The 16,710-nt window shown below is 51.1% G+C and overlaps 1 protein-coding gene across 4 annotated transcripts in view; it reads left to right on the forward strand.

Annotated features, from left to right (window-relative positions):
- Window positions 1-1,765: 1,765 nt before the first annotated feature.
- Window positions 1,766-16,710, forward strand: part of MVB12B (multivesicular body subunit 12B) — a 99,485-nt gene continuing 84,540 nt past the window's right edge. For 3 of the 4 annotated variants that reach the window (XM_077835814.1, XM_077835816.1, XM_077835818.1), the window contains exons 1-2: window positions 14,991-15,141; window positions 15,343-15,465. In XM_077835814.1, coding sequence (XP_077691940.1) covers window positions 15,355-15,465 — 111 coding nt within the window. In that variant the 5' untranslated portion in view covers window positions 14,991-15,141; window positions 15,343-15,354. Of the gene's footprint in view, window positions 1,850-14,990; window positions 15,142-15,342; window positions 15,466-16,710 lie in introns of those variants that run through there. The other variant, XM_077835815.1, reaches the window with a different exon arrangement.

Genomic DNA, 16,710 nt, shown 5'->3' on the forward strand with positions numbered 1-16,710 from the left:
GTGTAGTTCCCCTTTCTAAAATTAAATGCTACATGGTGGGCTGCTGTGGTGTTTCTGCCCCTTCCCCCCACAGGGCTATTAAATTTAATTATATTATGGTCACTATTACCAAGCAGTTCCACTATAATCACCTCTTGGACCAGATCCTGTGACCCATACAAACGTTTTCAAAAATACCTTGGCATTATCATTGTTCAGACACTGCCATCTGTTGAGCTTTGTCTCTGGTGAACAACCACAAAGGTAATAACACTGGTAGCACAAAGGACTGGTCCCAACGCAACAGAGCGGTGGCCCGTGGTAATAAGAAGACCACGAACATTAGTTGCTCTTGCAGTATATTGTGTTTATACTGTTCACAGGAACATAATCATAATTGTTATTTCTATAGCAGCTTTCACCCAAGGATCTCAAATACTTTACACACACTAATGAATTAAACCTCACAGGACCTCTGCAAGGTGATCTTATCTTAGCTATGTTAAAGACAGAGAACTGACCTAGACATGATCAAACAGCAGACACAGAAGCGGGAACAGAACCCACGAACTCTCCTGACTCCCAGCACAGCTGGAGCAGGTCAGTTATCAACCTCAGCAACCCTAAACTACATTTTGGGCTATAAAGAGCTGTTGATTGGCTGAGCTGTATGCCTATCTGTAACAGAAACCAATCTGTTGCAAAAGTGAGGGCAGAGAAACCTATCAGCGAAAAGGAGAGGGTTATTTAGCTATTCACAAGGCAGGTTAGATATACAGAGGTTACAGAGCTGTACTGAAAAAGAGTAATTCAAAAAGGATTTTAGAAAAGGGAACTAGCTTTCTAGGTGAGAAAAGATCAGAATATAAAGGGCCACCTGACAGGGTGAGTTAGAGCAGACACATTATGAGCAAAATAAATCAGACGGGGGAAATCAGGATTATTTGATCATTAGCCATGTAATTAAGACTAGACTGATCAGATACAGGGGACCAGCCTGTCACAACAGGGAAGCAGCACAATGTAATGAGCTACCTGCTCAGCCAGCCAGCGTTTCTTGGCCTTGTAAGGGGAGAGAGTATGGACACACCTGGATGGTGGCTTCCCACTGAGGGCATCTTGCTCTTAAAATTGACTGGGGCCAAGCCTGCCTGGCTGGACCTGTAGCTTTCTGTAGCCCCCGTACCAAGTACAGTAGTGGAACAGAAGTATCTTGTGGGCAGATTTCCATTAAGGTGGGGTCAACCGGACTGCTCACTTCTGTACAGTTAGGTAGGAGACCTTTGCAGCATGTTGGCCTTAGAAGATGCTGCTCTTTGGATTTGCTATACAGCTTCCTTCCAGTCTACTCTCCTGCTTCTACCAGCAGTAAACAAACCATGCTTCAGAGAAGGAAACTGTAGCTTTCTTGCACTGAGGCCTTGTTTGAAGGATATGGGTTGTATAGGTCATTTAGAAAATAGGTCTCTGGTTCCAGCACCGCTAGCGCTATTAAAACAGGACCGATTGCCAGAACCCATTCCCTTCTCCCCATGCAGGCTCCCCGCATTGGTGCAGCGGGGGCCGTGCGAGCAGGCTAGCCTCGGGTAAGTCGCCGTGTGGCCCGGCAGCGGGCAGGGGCCGGGGCCGGGCCGGGCACAGGCCGAGCGCCGCGCCTGGAGCGGGCGCCGGGGGGCCGGGGCGCCCGGGGCGCGGGGACCCGGCGGGGCGGGCGCGGGGCGGGCTCCGGCGGGCGGGGGCTCTGCGCAGCGCGGCGGCTCCCAGCCTGTGTCCGCCGCGCCGGCTCCCGCCGCCCGTGGCCCGCGCCGCCGGCCGCAGCTCTCGCCGGGGGGGTCCGGGCGCCGGGGCCGGAGGGCCGCGCTCCCGCCGGGTAAGGCACCGCCGCTGCGCTGCGCTCCGGCCCGCCGCCGCCGCCGCCCCGCTCTCCGCCGCTCGCCGCCCCGCTGGGCCCCGCAGGCCGCCGCCTCCCGCCGGGCCGGGCCGCGCCGCGCCGGGCGATGAGCAGCTGCTTCTGCCTGCGACGGGGCAGACGCGACCGGCCGCCGCCCGCCGCCCGGGCAACAGTTAAGTGTCCCCGGCCCGGCCCGCGGCCCCCGCCCCGCTCTCCGCCGGCCTCGCCCGGCCGGGGTCGCGCCGAGCTGCCCGGGGAGGGTGCGGGCGTGTCGGGGCGTCTGTGGGGCAGGTCGCGCTGCTGCCGGCCCGTCGCCGCGGGCGCGGGGCCGCTTTGTCTCGGGGGCGGCGCCCCAGGGCGGGTTTCCTGGGGGCTGGCCGCCCCCAGCCTTCCCCGGCCCGGGCAGCCTCCGCCCCGGGGGCGCTCGCGTCCTCTCCCCGGCGGCGAGCTGCTGGGCTAGGGTGGGTCTGAGTCCCGGGGAGGCTGGCGGTAGCAGCCGGGCTTTGTCCTCTCCCTTCAGCCGGAACACACCCCCTGCCCCCGAAAGCGGCAACACAAATTCATCTGCTCTGGCAAACAATGGAGTGAGGAAAAGCTCCCAGGCAAGGCACAGAAGCCTCACAGGGCTAATCAACAACAAATGCTTTCCAGGGCGCCTTCCAGCTTTGATGTTCACCTCTGCCTTTGTGTGCACTCAGTTACAGCCACCATTGGCGGGGGGGGGGGGCTGCCTACCTTGCCTGTGCCTCTCTGACAATGATTTTCCAGTTTGCCCCTGTCCTGGCCACCATTTTTCTGGCTGAGGATTGAGAAGAAGCCCATCCACCCCCTCATTGCTCACCTGCAAGCTGTTGGTGACCGAAGTGAGGAACTTGCAGTCCCTGGAGCCTTGCGGTACAATCCTGGATTCTGCAAACGCTTGTGCATATGCTTAATTAGATACGTGAGTTGTCCCACGGTCTTATTTCTGGCCTTCTGAGGGACCACGCGCACCAAGGGAGACCAACAGTGAGTTCACTTGGCTCGCCAAAGTCATGGTGAATTTCTCAGTTTGGACTGGGTGCTCTTCGGTGCTGGCAACAGGGTTCGTTGTCGCTGGATGTGTGTTAGCATTGTGTTCTGGAGGAGACCCTCTCAGTGCAGCACCCAACCACCTGTGTAGATAAACTAAGTTATTTGATCTGCTGGGTCAGTTGCAATAGTAGCTCCAATAATCTGCAAGATGATCTAGAGTCCTGGCGACCTTGGCCTGCTGATTCGTTCATGGGAAGTTAGTGGACTTTGTGGTGAAAGAGCAGCATGTGAGGTGAAGTGTTTTGCTACAGGTGCTTACACCTTAGTATTTCTTGATTTTCCCCTCCCCAATTCTCAGGGGTCTCTCCCCAGCCAAGCTGATAACGTGCATTTCCTTGTCCTGGAACATGGGCTGGGCAATGGCATTGGTGACCGGCAGCTTTCTTTATTCACCTCCAACTTACGCAAGTCCCAGTGATGTATTTCTGCTCTGGTGTTTGGGAAGGTTCACCCAGCTTCACTCAACCTTATCATGTGTTAGGCTCTGTCTAGACTAGGATTTAAAGATGTGGGATTAGGTCAGGCCAGCGAACATGATCTAATTTACACTTTCTGAAAGGCTAAGTCTGTCCTTCCGTTGAACCTGTAAAGCTCTGTCGATCACGGGTGCGATTTCTTTTTATTAATACAGCTATGCTTGTATAAGCCTTAGCATGGATGTAGTTACGCCAGTATAACTGTTCTTACACTCATCTAGCTAATGCCAATTCCCTGACCCCCTATAAGCACCGTTATACCAGTATAACCATGTCCACGCTTGGGGCAGCTTTGCGTGTTCAGCTATACTGGCCTAACAATACCCGCAAAACCCTCTAAATGTAGACAAGGCCTAACACTCTTGTCAAGACAAGGCAAATTGTACTTCAGCAGGTACCAAGGTAGTCAAGGTAAAGCTTAGATTCCCCAGTAGGTTTCAACTCAACCAAGTTAGCATGTGCTAAGCAGTGGTTCTCAACCAGAGGCATGCATACCTGGTGCAGGGGTCTTCCAGGGGGTACATCCACTCATCTAGATATTTGCCTAGTTTTACAAAAGACTACATAAAAAGCACTAGCGAAGTCAGTACAAGCTAAAATTCCATACAATGATTTGTTCGTATTGCTCTATATACTGTAACATATAAGTACAATATTTATATTCAAATTGATTTATAATTATATGGTAAAAACGTGTAACAGTGCGGCAGTGACACTTTTGTATTTTAATGTCTGATTTTGTAAGCAAGTAGTTTTTAAGTGAGGTGAAACTTGCGGGGTACACAGGACAAATCAGAGCCCTGAAAAGGGTACGGTAGCCTGGAGAGGTTGAGAGCCACTGTGCTAAAGTTTGGCCTTGTCTTGACTGGAGTGATAGTGTGTGTTAGATTGAGAGAGCTAACATCATCTAACAATGCATCTTTAAATCCTAGCCAAGACTGGGCCTTACCCGTCAACTTTCCTCTGGGTACAGTAGGATGTTTAAAGCTTAAAATCTGATGTAGTTCATGGGGTCATGGCACTGAACATAATGTGTCAGTTCTGGTCTCATTATGCATAGCTGTCTCCAACACCAAATCTAAGGCTTTAGCCCAGTTCCCGTGACGCGAAGGCGCTTGTCTACACACACCCTGGAACCAAAATGACTCAGAAGGAACTAGCTTGGATGGAATCCAAACCTTAGGTTACTTCAGTGCAAGTCGTCCCTGTGTGGACACTTTATTTGGATTGAGTGTCTTATTTCAATTTCCTTTGGCAATTTTTTTTTAATGATTTAAGAGAAATTGAAATAGGGCACTGGTAATCCACAAGTGTCCACAAATGGACTTGCACTGACATAACTGCAGTGTAAGTTACAACCAGTTTAATTATTTCAGTTCCTGTTCCTGGTTAGACCAACCCAGGTTCCCATCTGTGCTGCAGACGGTAACTGTCTGTGCAGGTAGCAGCTGTACTGAAAGCGGGGCCCTTCCTTAGCTTCAGTGTAGAGAGGACCTAACGCAAAACGATAGCTCGCTTCATGGGTGACGTTTGAAACTGAAGTTGTGACTACCTGTGACCATCAAAGCTTCCACGGCATTGGAACCCAGTATCCTGGCCAAAATCTGACTGTCTGCCTAAAATTCTCCCCTGTTGTAAAACTGGCTGGGAGCTATTGAGCAGCTGCTACATCACGCCCCAAGTGTGGCTGCGTTCTGGAGGTGGGTGAAGGGATCGTGACTGTGTGTCAGTTTGTGGTGCTTTGCAATCCGCTTTGTGCTGAGAGTTGCTGTGTAAATGTAAGAGTGCTATTAATAGCTACAGCTTTTTAGAATGAACTTGCAAACAATCTTCCAATGGTATTTGAGTTAAGGCTACAGTAATGTCTCTCTCCATAGACTTTGTAGCTTTATTTCTCCTTTGGTACAGGAAGTCAGTAAGAGGTTTTAATTTTTCAGTTTAATCTTTGCTGAATGTCATTCTGCCTTTGTGGTAACAAGTTAGCGTCAGAAGTGCAGCGCATGTGGTTGAAGGAGGAAACGATAAAATTGTCCTCCCTGCCATTCAGCTTTAGAGCTGTGCTGGTTTCTCATGACGTGTTGTGTATCTACCAAGTGGATGATCAGATCTGCTCCATTCTCACACAATTTGTTCTTTAAGTTGTTTGTTTTTGAATTTGTAAAACTTTGTTTTCTAGTTTACCTTAGTGTTCCATTTTTTAAACTAACAGAAATTCACCATGAGAGTATGCAAGTATGTTTGTCCTGTGCTCTAGTGTTCCTGTGGTCAGGGCGTATTAATGAAATAGCTTTATTGTCCATTTCAAGTATTATACGTTTAGCGTAAACCAATACAAATGAAGATGACGTACGATGAAAATAAGGTGGGAGAGAAAGGTAGGGAAGGAGAAAGGGAAAGAGTGTGTTTATAAAGATATAAACACAAGGGATTAAGATACCAGTCAGAAGGGGAGCTCTGTATATCTGTTGATCTGTGACCTAAGGGAAGTTAGCAAAGGCTGTGAAATGAAGTCTTACGGGAGAAGCTAGGATAAAAAGAACTAGACTTGGCTTTGACCTGGTTGGACAATGTAACTTGTTTCAATAATGAGCACTGTTAGCAACCCCCTCAAGGATCTTGGTTTTTCAAGAAACTCAGAAAACTCTTTTGAAGGAATCTAAGGTACTGGAACATGTTACCTGAGAGCACGCTGCTTCTTCCAGTTGAGAGGAATATTTTTGTAGGCAGATAAAGGCTCTCAGTTAAAGTCCACAGGTCCCATGAATAGAGTTAGTGTCTCCTGGATTGTGTGCTCCTCAGCCCAGGTGATCAGCAGTGTTCTCTCCAAAGATGGACCCAGAGCTAAAAACCCCTAAATATTGTGTGTGCGTTTGTAGAAAGGGGTCAAAAGATCCTCTGACTCGGGATCCTATTTCAGTTTGGGTGACCTTTGCCACTGAATGCTTGTTTGATATTCATCCTTTTGAAATATTCTGTCCTGATACATCTGCTATTGGCCTCCAGCCTCCCTCTCTTCACTGTTATGTTGACCACTCTTAAGGCTGAAGATATCTCTAGAATGGGATATACCAGGATCAAGCTGTGGGCTACTTTGTCCATTTTCTTTTAAAAGGCCAGCAGTCTATTGGCTCAGAGCCCAGTGCCGCAGGAAGTCCGGCCCAGCTGATTAATGTCGTGTCCACAGGTAAAACCTCTGACATCTTGACCCTTTCCTGGTTTGCAGTTGGGAAGTCCCAAGGTTGATCTCTGCTGCGTGGCCCCATAGAGCACTGCCAGGTAAGCTGTCTGCAGCAGGATGGAGTTGAAACGCTGGTTAGAGTCCTCTAGCCGTGACAAAGGTTTAGCATGGGGGGAATGATGAGGTTTTCAGAGGTTATTGCGAGTCTCTCCTAAAGGATCAGGCTCTTCCTCTTCCACCCCCCTGCAGCTTTGGGGAGCTCTCAGAATGTGGGGCACTGTTTGGGTCACTGCTACCCCTTAGGGTTACTGGAGAACTCACCACAAGGCAGTGGTAGGAGCATGTTTCCAGTGAAGGGATGGTCAGGCTGACTCTGAGTTGAACCCTGTGGGGAGAGAGCTCCCACTAACCAACCAGCAAGAAGCAGTTGGGCTCCTTATTATAGTGATGGATCAGGATGGCAGTGCTTGCATTTCCTGGGTGAATGTAGGTGTTTGCCTGTGCTGCGTCTGCTCCGCAGTGTGGGAGCCTGACTCCTCTGTGCCACGATGACCACAAGGAAAATTAAGAGTTGGCTTATTTATAACAATGTGTGACCCTGCTCAGGGTGAGCTGCTGATGCAAATAGAGAAACCCTCCCTCCCTAGCGTGTGATGTGGAGATCCCAGGGAAGAACTTGTCTACTTCTCCCCAACCATCTGTGTGCCTCCCTCCACGCTCTCCTTTGTATGTGGAATATCTTCTCCTCCTCCAAATCACTCCTCAAGACCTATCTCTGCTGTGATGCCGACAAGAGACTGGCCAGCAAATAATAGCCAGCTTGAAGGCCAGTCGGGGATGGTCATTCTGGACTTATTTAATAATAAAATCAGCATTATGAACAATGTCTGTCGAAAGCATATTCTCCCAGCCTTGGCCCATTGCTTGTCGACCTAGATTTTGAGCTTTCCAAGCAGGGACGAGTCCTCCTGTGCAGTGGGTCGTGCCTAGAGTGCTGGTGCTACCGGACTGCGAGGGATGGCAAGTGAGCTCTTTGGCCGGCAAATTCCCTCTCCCCTCCTTCCCTAGTGAGCAGTGCCCACAGCAGCGATTTGAATCTGCCCTCCTAGAGCTCGGCATCTTCGGTCTCCCAGCCAACGTGGACTGGGTGTGCACAGGGCGTTTGGACTGACCTAAAGGGAGAATGTTTTCCCATTAGCTGGAAGCAATCTCTGAATTGATTTGATCTCTTCCCAAAGCGACCCTGCTCAGGATGGAGTTGGGGGGGGGGGGCTATCCATACGGAATTATACAAACACTGAGGGTATCAAATGGGATTATAAAATGCAGCCTCCCGATCAGCAGGTTTGAGTTCTCAGCTGCAGTGTGTCTAGCCAGGACTACAGGTCAGCCTTGCACTGTTTAAAGAGAAACTCGCTGTAATAACAAGCTGTCTAATAGAAATGTTTGCGTAATCCTCCATCTTTATTCAATCCACTCTTTTATTGTTAAGGAAAAAATCACGAGTTCAGACACATGAAGGTAAAGCAAGCAAACTTCATTAATGCCCCCCAGGGAGGAATGAAGTGTAACCAATTGTGTTTGCCCAGCCAGGGTCTCCTCTGTGACCTGTTTAAAGTTCACAAAAATATTTATCTGCATTCCCAGTGGACATCCTCCCCATCCATACCCATTCCAGGCGCATCCCAGGACCATCCCCAAGATGAGAAATTGCCCTAAATAGGCAACCCGCAGCCCAACAGAGCTGTCAGAATAATCCTGGTTCTTCTGTGACATGGCGCTGTAGCTATGCGCCCCTGGTAGCAGAGTACAGGACTGCAGCTAAGTCTGACCACAGCACACGTGCTGGGAAGGGAAAGGCTCCTGCTCCGTGGTTTGGCAGCAGAGCTGTAGGAGCTGCGCTAGGCGCAGTGTGTGACAGCCGAACCCCGCCCCGGGGCACTAGCCGTCTGAGGGCGCAGCCCAAGCCCTCGGTGGGGTGAGGTCTGCAGAGCTGGAATGCTTCCCAGAGCAGCTGGGTCTTCAGGAGGCTTGGGATGGAGGGAAGGCTGGAAGTGTAGCGCATACTGATTGGCAGCCCATGGTGGGTCTGTGGGTGCTGTGAAAGACAGCACAAAGGCAAGGCAACTTCTAAGATCACTCCCTTCCCTGAGGTGATCCCCTCAGCCTCATGTGAAGCCAACATATCCCTCTGGTTGTACAGCACCTTGCACAATGGAGCCCTGTTTGCGGCCAAATGCACATCTAGTCCCAGTTGGCTCAAGGAGCCAAGGCCCGAGTCTATGCAGTCCTGCTCCCAGGGGAGCAGGATTGGGCCCGTATCGTTATGCACAGGTCTAGCCCAGTCTGGCTATGCTTCCCCTGGATAATTGTTGGAGCCTGTTTGCCAGGTTACAGTGCCGTGTCCGCATTGGCTGCGTCACGGGGGAACCTGGCTAGAAGGGAATGTGTCGAGCTGGCCACACTGTGCTGCTCCACCAGGAATAGGAGTCAAGCTCTGGCCTTCCTTTGACTGTGTGCGTACATCTCCCACGCCCCCTAAGAGAGTGTCACATCTGTGACTCAGCCCTGCAGCCTCCATCTCCTGCCATCTCAAAGGAGAAAGGCCCGTTTCTTTAGCTCTTAACCTCTGCTGTTACCCATACAAAAAGGCTTTGTGTGAGCAGTGACAAAGTAAGGATTGATGCTGTTTCCTGCCCCCTGCCCACCATGCTGTGAGTCAGACACCCACAAAACAGCTTTGTGCTTTTGCTACACGGCACCTAGTTGACAAAGGCACCTTTCCCCCTTAAATGGAGGGCAGATTGGTGTCAGCCTTAATGGAATGAGAAGTGCATTTGTATTGAGCTACACCCCAGGGTACATACAGAAGCTCTTGCCTGTGTCTGTAGCTCCCTACAGACACTGAGCACGGATCTGTGACTTGTTCTAAGGGTTGCAGACACCCACTGGGCTGGCACTTGCAGACACCCACTGGGCTGGCACTTGCAGACACCCACTGGGCTGGCACTGGCAGACACCCACTGGGCTGGCACTTGCAGACACCCACTGGGCTGGCACTGGCAGACACCCACTGGGCTGGCACTTGCAGACACCCACTGGGCTGGCACTTACAGACACCCACTGGGCTGGCACTTACAGACACCCACTGGGCTGGCACTTACAGACACCCACTGGGCTGGCACTGGCAGACACCCACTGGGCTGGCACTGGCAGACACCCACTGGGCTGGCACTGGCAGACACCCACTGGGCTGGCACTGGCAGACACCCACTGGGCTGGCACTGGCAGACACCCACTGGGCTGGCACTGGCAGACACCCACTGGGCTGGCACTTACAGACACCCACTGGGCTGGCACTGGCAGACACCCACTGGGCTGGCACTGGCAGACACCCACTGGGCTGGCACTGGCAGACACCCACTGGGCTGGCACTGGCAGACACCCACTGGGCTGGCACTTGCAGACACCCACTGGGCTGGCACTTGCAGACACCCACTGGGCTGGCACTGGCAGACACCCACTGGGCTGGCACTGGCAGACACCCACTGGGCTGGCACTGGCAGACACCCACTGGGCTGGCACTGGCAGACACCCACTGGGCTGGCACTGGCAGACACCCACTGGGCTGGCAGACACCCACTGGCACTCAGACAACGGGCTGCTAACTTCTAGGGTGACCGGTCTTGAAGGAAAACCCAGTTCACGGATGCTCTGGCAAGTGTCTGTTCAGTGCAGCATGGTCCATACCAGTGTGGCCGCAGCACTTCCCAGTGGAGAGAAGGCCAGAGAAATGCTGGTATTTAGAATCCCTGGGCATCTTTCCCACTGTGCAAAGTTCCCCAGGCATCTGGATGATTCCCCAGAATTATTTCCCCTGCAGAGTCCTCTGAGCTGCGCACCGTTCCACAGTGGTAGAGGAGGGGCAGGGACCTTTGCTGCTGCTGCTGTTTCTCTTGGGAGACACTTGGATTCTCTGACAGGGCCAGTCCGAGCAGTCAGGCAGCAGCCTCGCCATTGAGCCAGCGTGCTCCCAGGCAGAGGGTGCTGGACGGGACTTTCATGAAGCCCATTCCTGGGGCTATCAAGGGGGCTCCTCACTGATGCTGAGCACCCAGCCTGTGCTGTTCAAGAGTGGGTGAGTTCAAAGCCCTGTTCTCTGCTCCTCAGTCGCTGCAATGCTTTTCCCTCTGCCAGGGACCCGGCTCCTGTGGCCAGCCAGCAGAGGCAGATGCCTAGAACTGCCCCTTCCCAGCGAGAGGTGGAGCTGCAGGCCAGGTTCTTAGCAGAATGACATTGGGAGAGTTGGTGCCCAGATCCCATGACGTCCAATCCCATTTGGGTGAGTTGGGCTTTCATTGGATTCCGAGACCAGCTACACAGCGCAGGGGCTTACTAGCTTTGACTAGTCAGGTTTGGGCTGTGGGACTGCAGCCATTCGCCTTTATGCTGAGCTCTCTGTACCCTCCTTTACCCTGCTCCCACTGCTGAGCTTTGTGCCTGACAAGCATCCTGCAATACCAAAACCACACAGCAGCGTTACCTGTGTCTTTGAGGAAATGGTCCCTCCTTTACATGTGTCGGAAGCTGGAACTTCATGTTTTCTCTTAAACCGTGATCTCCTCAGGGTCCGGCAGCTGCTGGCAGTGTCCATAGCAAAATAACTCTATGTGGGGAGACTTGAGGGCTACTAATAAGCAGAAGTGTATTTTTGATCCTGGGTGCAATAAAGCAACAAGTATTTTCAGCCAGTGACTGAGAGTGAAAACTAGGGAGACTGCACAAATTGTTCATGAGGCACACCAGAAAAAGTTCAGCTCCACCAGAAACCATGGTTACAAGGAGCCCTGGTAATTCTGGAATTGCATGGGAAATTTGCTTCTCCTTAGATGCTCGCAGCTCACGAGGGGCTTATTTTCGATTAAAAAAAAAAATTCTGTTCATGGTTTTCACTAACTCTCATAGACTACAGCAGTCTTCCGTCTGCGCAGCTGCTTCTCACTAAACCTTTAGTTCCGTGGGAACCCAAAACTGCAGTTCAGGGATAAATAGTGTCCAGGGCCAGCATCACCCTGTAATTCTTGAGATTAAAGAGCTACAGGCGGCTTGAGCTACATTTCTGTGTGAGCCAGTTAGTCAATGCTGAGGAACTCCGCTAGACACAGAAAGAAAGAAAGCCGTCTGGGATGGGGGGAAGTGGTGACCCTTCCATGCCCTGCTCTAAAAGGGGCACTGAGACGGGCTGAGTGAAACGAGCCAGCGTAACTCAGAAGTGTGGAGAGTTCTGATGACAAACTGAATTCTGCATCTCCTGACTTCTGTGCATTTAAAATCTCAAGCTAAACGTTGTGCAAGCTTGGGGGGAGGCGAGGGGATGCAGTGGTGATGTAGCTGAACTCTTTAGTTCAGGGGTAGAGCTGGCTGGAGACTGGTGAACGTTTTCAGAAAGGTTCACAGAAATTTTCTGGGTTTTTAACACCCCTCCCCCCCCCCCAATTTGTCAGGTTTTGGTTTTTCGTTGAAAAGCGAGAAAGTTTCAAAAGAAATGACGTTTTTATGCAAAACTGTCCATTTTGGGAAAGGTTTCAGAGTAACAGCCGTGTTAGTCTGTATTCGCAAAAAGAAAAGGAGGACTTGTGGCACCTTAGAGACTAACCAATTTATTTGAGCATGAGCTTTCGTGAGCTACAGCTCACTTCATCGGATGGATACTGTGGAAACTGCAGAAGACATTATATACACAGAGACCATGAAACAATACCTCCTCCCACCCCACTCTCCTGCTGGTAATAGCTTATCTAAAGTGATCATCAACCAGCAGGAGAGTGAGTTTGTGGGGGAGGGGGGGCGGAGGGTGAGAAAACCTGGATTTGTGCTGGAAATGGCCCAACTTGATGATCACTTCAGATAAGCTATTACCAGCAAGAGAGTGGGGTGGGAGGAGGTATTGTTTCATGGTCTCTGTGTATATAATGTCTTCTGCAGTTTCCACAGTATGCATCTGATGAAGTGAGCTGTAGCTCACGAAAGCTCATGCTCAAATAAATTGGTTAGTCTCTAAGGTGCCACAAGTACTCCTTTTCATTTTGGGAAAGTCCATCTGTGCTTAAATCACGCATGCTGTCCCTGTGCAGTGTGACCGGGCAGGCTTTCCCCAGCTCTGTAGTGCAGTATTACATAACATACCAGCTCCCCTCCTTGGGGCCAGCTGTTCTTCGGAGGCGGGATGGGACTGTGGCATGGTTTGCAGCCCCGTGACTCCTGGGTTGGTGTGTTAGAGAGGCTGGGAGGTTCTGAGGAGGAGAAGCTGCTTCAGGCAAATCACATGCACGGACAGATAGCTGGTTTGTTAGCTGCCTAGAGGAAATGGCTTGGGCCAAGATTTTCAAAAGCTGTGATTTTTTGGACACCCAATGTGAGTCGCCACAAAGGGATGGGCGTCCATTTTCAAAGGGCGATTGCTCAGCGCTTTCTGGAAATGAGGCCTCCCCAAATCACCAGTCACTTATGAAAATCGTGGCCTTGCTGGTTTGTGGGTTTCAGAGAAAAGGTATTGTGCGCTCCGTTCTTGTGAGTCTTCCAGCGGAGGACCGCCTGTCGTGATGTCCGATCCCTTACGGGGCAGCTGCTTAGGGGGCAGATGGGATGGTGTTTTCCACAAATGGAAGGAAGGAAAGACTTTTTCATCCCAGCATTCTAGCATGTCGAGTCCTGGCACTAGTCCTGAAGGCTAAGCCTGGGTTCGCCTACTGCCAGTCAGTGCTGCCACTGTGGTACCTGCCTCTGTTGTCACGTTTGGATGCAGCAATAGCTGGTGAAACGGAAACACTTAAGCGGAATAGACACCCTTCCCCTTTGCTTAGATCGTAGTCGCCATTCCGAAATCTGCTGAGGGTCTCTTTTCCTGTCGTGAGCTAGGGAATATCATTATTTCTTTGAAGGACAGTGTGGATTCACCTAAGGGACGTTAACATCAATATTTGTTACATAGCAAAAGAAACTGATGGGCATCAGTAGGTCACAAAGCTATTGCGAGCAACCTGGAAGTGTGTTTATCAGTAAACGTATCTACACATCTCTATGAAGATTTACGTATTCTGTATTTTAATTCACATTATGCTGCGTCAGCACTGCACAGCATAATGCCTTCAGTTATGAATTGTCAATTGCAAAGCATTTTGGGAGGTTGCAGTGTTTTGAACCCCAAGCAACAGCATTGGGTTTGGGTTGGTTGTTGTATATAACTAAACATGAGAACATCTTTGCTGGAAGGTGCCGGCTGTGGGTGGGCTGCAGTCTCTCCATTCTCAGGGCTGCCTTCATTCTCCTGCGCTGACTGTGTGAAGCTGCGGAGTCTGTATGCGAAATAGAAGGGGAAAACGCCAGGGTCAAAATGCAAATTCCTGTCTCCAGATTGCTAGAAGCTTGAGTTGTCTAGAGAATGAAGGGAGCTGCATCTCCGTTTCTTTGCGTTTTCAAGAAACTAGAAGCAGAACTCTTCCTGACACCAATTTGGTGGCAGTTGCTTCATTGACATCGTAGACGGATGCTGACCATTGGGGTTTTGGCGGCTGGGGGTGCTACAGATATGCTGACTCGCCATGTAGCACGGTTCTGTCAGACACCAGAGTCACCTTTTATTGCCTGCACCATGACCCGGCAGTAGGAAGTGTGCACACCAGCACTCACCTCTGCCTGTTTGAGAAGCAATATGTAACCAGCCCTGAAGAGGTTGGGGTTTAATTGCTGTGAAAAAGCAACTGAATGAGGTAGCTTTTTGCACGGCTTGTCTGGCCAGCTTCCCAGCAGCAACGCTCATTTACACAGTGCTGCCTTTTCATCGCTTGGCGTCGGGATGGCTTCCTGGCACATTCCTACCTGGAAGCAAGAGAGGACTTGCCTCAACCGGCTTTCTTGGCAGGACTCCGCCCCGGCTAGAATTCTGTCCCAGCCCTCTCACCCACTCCTGGGACCCGCGCGCTCCGGGTGACCTGTCCGCTGACTGCTCCCTCAGGCTCTCGGGCCCGCTCCCCTGCTATGCTTGGCACACCCCGCCCCTCGAAGTCACTCCAAACCCAGCTACGCTGTGTGCGCGCGAAAGTCTCCAGGCCATGGGCCTGTTTGCGCCTCCCTGGTGTCTCAGCTGTGTGGGACAGGCATGTCGTTCTGTGTCCCAGCTGCTGTACAGTGCCAGGTACGTGGTGAACCAGGTGCCATGTAAACCAGGTCTCTAACCTGCTCTCGCTAAGCCCTGAAGGGAGGCAGGCTCACAGTGCAATCCTCTGCTTGTCTGCTACTGAGCTGCAAGGGGGAACCTTGGAACAGAGTCATTCAAAGTAGCTTCCTTCCCTCCAGGAATGGCAGAGCCACCTGAGCCCGGTTGAATCACAGGGGTCAGTTTGCCTTTCATTGGGTGATGGGCTAAGGTTTACTTACGGGCACTCGATGGGGACCAGCCCAGGCTAAACGTCCTGGAAACAATCAAGTTAATCTCAGAAGAGGCTGTTGGCCTGAATTCCTGACTTATCAGAGAGGGCGCAAATGTAAGTTCTTATCAAAAGCAAATGCCTCTTTAAAAATCCTTGAAAGCTTGAGCACTTTAAAATGCTGAAGGTGCGTGTGGCCATAGCAGGAGCTGCTCCAGCACGCAGAGAGCCCCTGCGGGTGGGCTATGCATGTGCTAGGTTTTCTGTCTAAGGGGCTGTGCTGCTGCGTAGCCCTCTGACTCTGCCTCCCTGTTTCAGGCACAGTCCATAATGCCTGAAGTCCGAGACCTTTCCGATGCCTTGCCAGACGTGCCAATGGATCCTATCACAGGAGTTGGAGTGGTTGCATCTCGGAACCGGGCACCGACAGGTTACGACGTAGTAAGTAGAGCTGATGATGCCTTGGGAATATTGTTAGTTTGTCCTTTGCTTTGCAGAGAGCAGTATCTCCTCCAGAGAATGGGCCGGCTGTTTGTGTGCTCACCTTGAAGAACGTGTTCGGGGGTTCTTTTTTTTACCAGCCGCCCTCCTCCAGGTCTTGGCTTTGGAAGTATTTTAGCAATACTTTCCATGTGCAGTCATGTTAGTGCATCTCCTCCCCGCCACTGGCATGTCATGCGAAGCGCAAGACTTCTGTAATTATCTGGAGGAGGGCTTTCCAGAAACAGCTGGCCAATGTGGCATGCAAATTTAATAATCCTAGTAACACCCATCTTGAAGGGTTCCAAAGCACGGTACAGATTAAATCTATGTATAAATGAATCCCGTATCAGCTGTTTAACGTCACACCTCAACACGGTGCAACACTTCAGGCTGGAAAGCAAAGAATTCTACATCCAGCTGAAATTGCAGGGAGAACTTAGCCAGCAGAATGCAACCCTGCAAAGTGGACTTTGGTAGGAAGCTGGGCAGCTGGGAGAGGTACTTGGGTACTGCAGTGTTGAGGCCATAGAAGTATCTGCATGGCTAGACAGATGTGGGTACTTAGCAGCTGCTTAGCGCTTAGGTCAATTGGTCAAATTGCTCTGGAACCAGAACAAGAATTTTTCCTAAGGCTAGTGACCCAAACCAGTGAAAGATTCAAATGTATTAAACTTCTGTATAGCTATAAATTGCAAACGTAGCTACCCCATCAGGGCAGACCAATGGTCCATCTGTTCCCCTCCTCCTGCTCTTTCCACAGTACAGCACAATGACCAATCAGCAGCCCCCAGCAGGGGCCAGTTACCTGCCTGGCCCCACTCGCTCCTTTTTAAAGCACTGGGTTGGGGGTGAATAAAATGTAAAAGGGAAGGGAAAGGCTCAGGCAAAGTTGTTTTCCCAGAGCCAAGTGAATCCTCCTCTGAGGCAGCCCTGTGAGCGTTCTCCTCCTGTTCCAGTGTTATTTACACCAGAGTACAATAACTGGGTACCAACGAGCATCACAGCACACTGGCTGCATCTGACAGGTTACCTGGCTTGGAACAGTGGATGTAACTGATGAGCCAAGGAAATGGTAAAACGCAAGGAGACAGAGTGCCTCTGCAGTAGAGGGGTCCAGGAGGTCGTGGGGAATATTTGGTCTGTATTTGTTTGCGTGCAGCCCCTCACCATGGCTTTGAGTGGCATCTCCCTCAGTGTCTGGTT

This window comes from Eretmochelys imbricata, chromosome 16 (genome assembly GCF_965152235.1).
Source record: "Eretmochelys imbricata isolate rEreImb1 chromosome 16, rEreImb1.hap1, whole genome shotgun sequence".
In the NCBI taxonomy this organism is placed as follows: domain Eukaryota; kingdom Metazoa; phylum Chordata; order Testudines; family Cheloniidae; genus Eretmochelys; species Eretmochelys imbricata.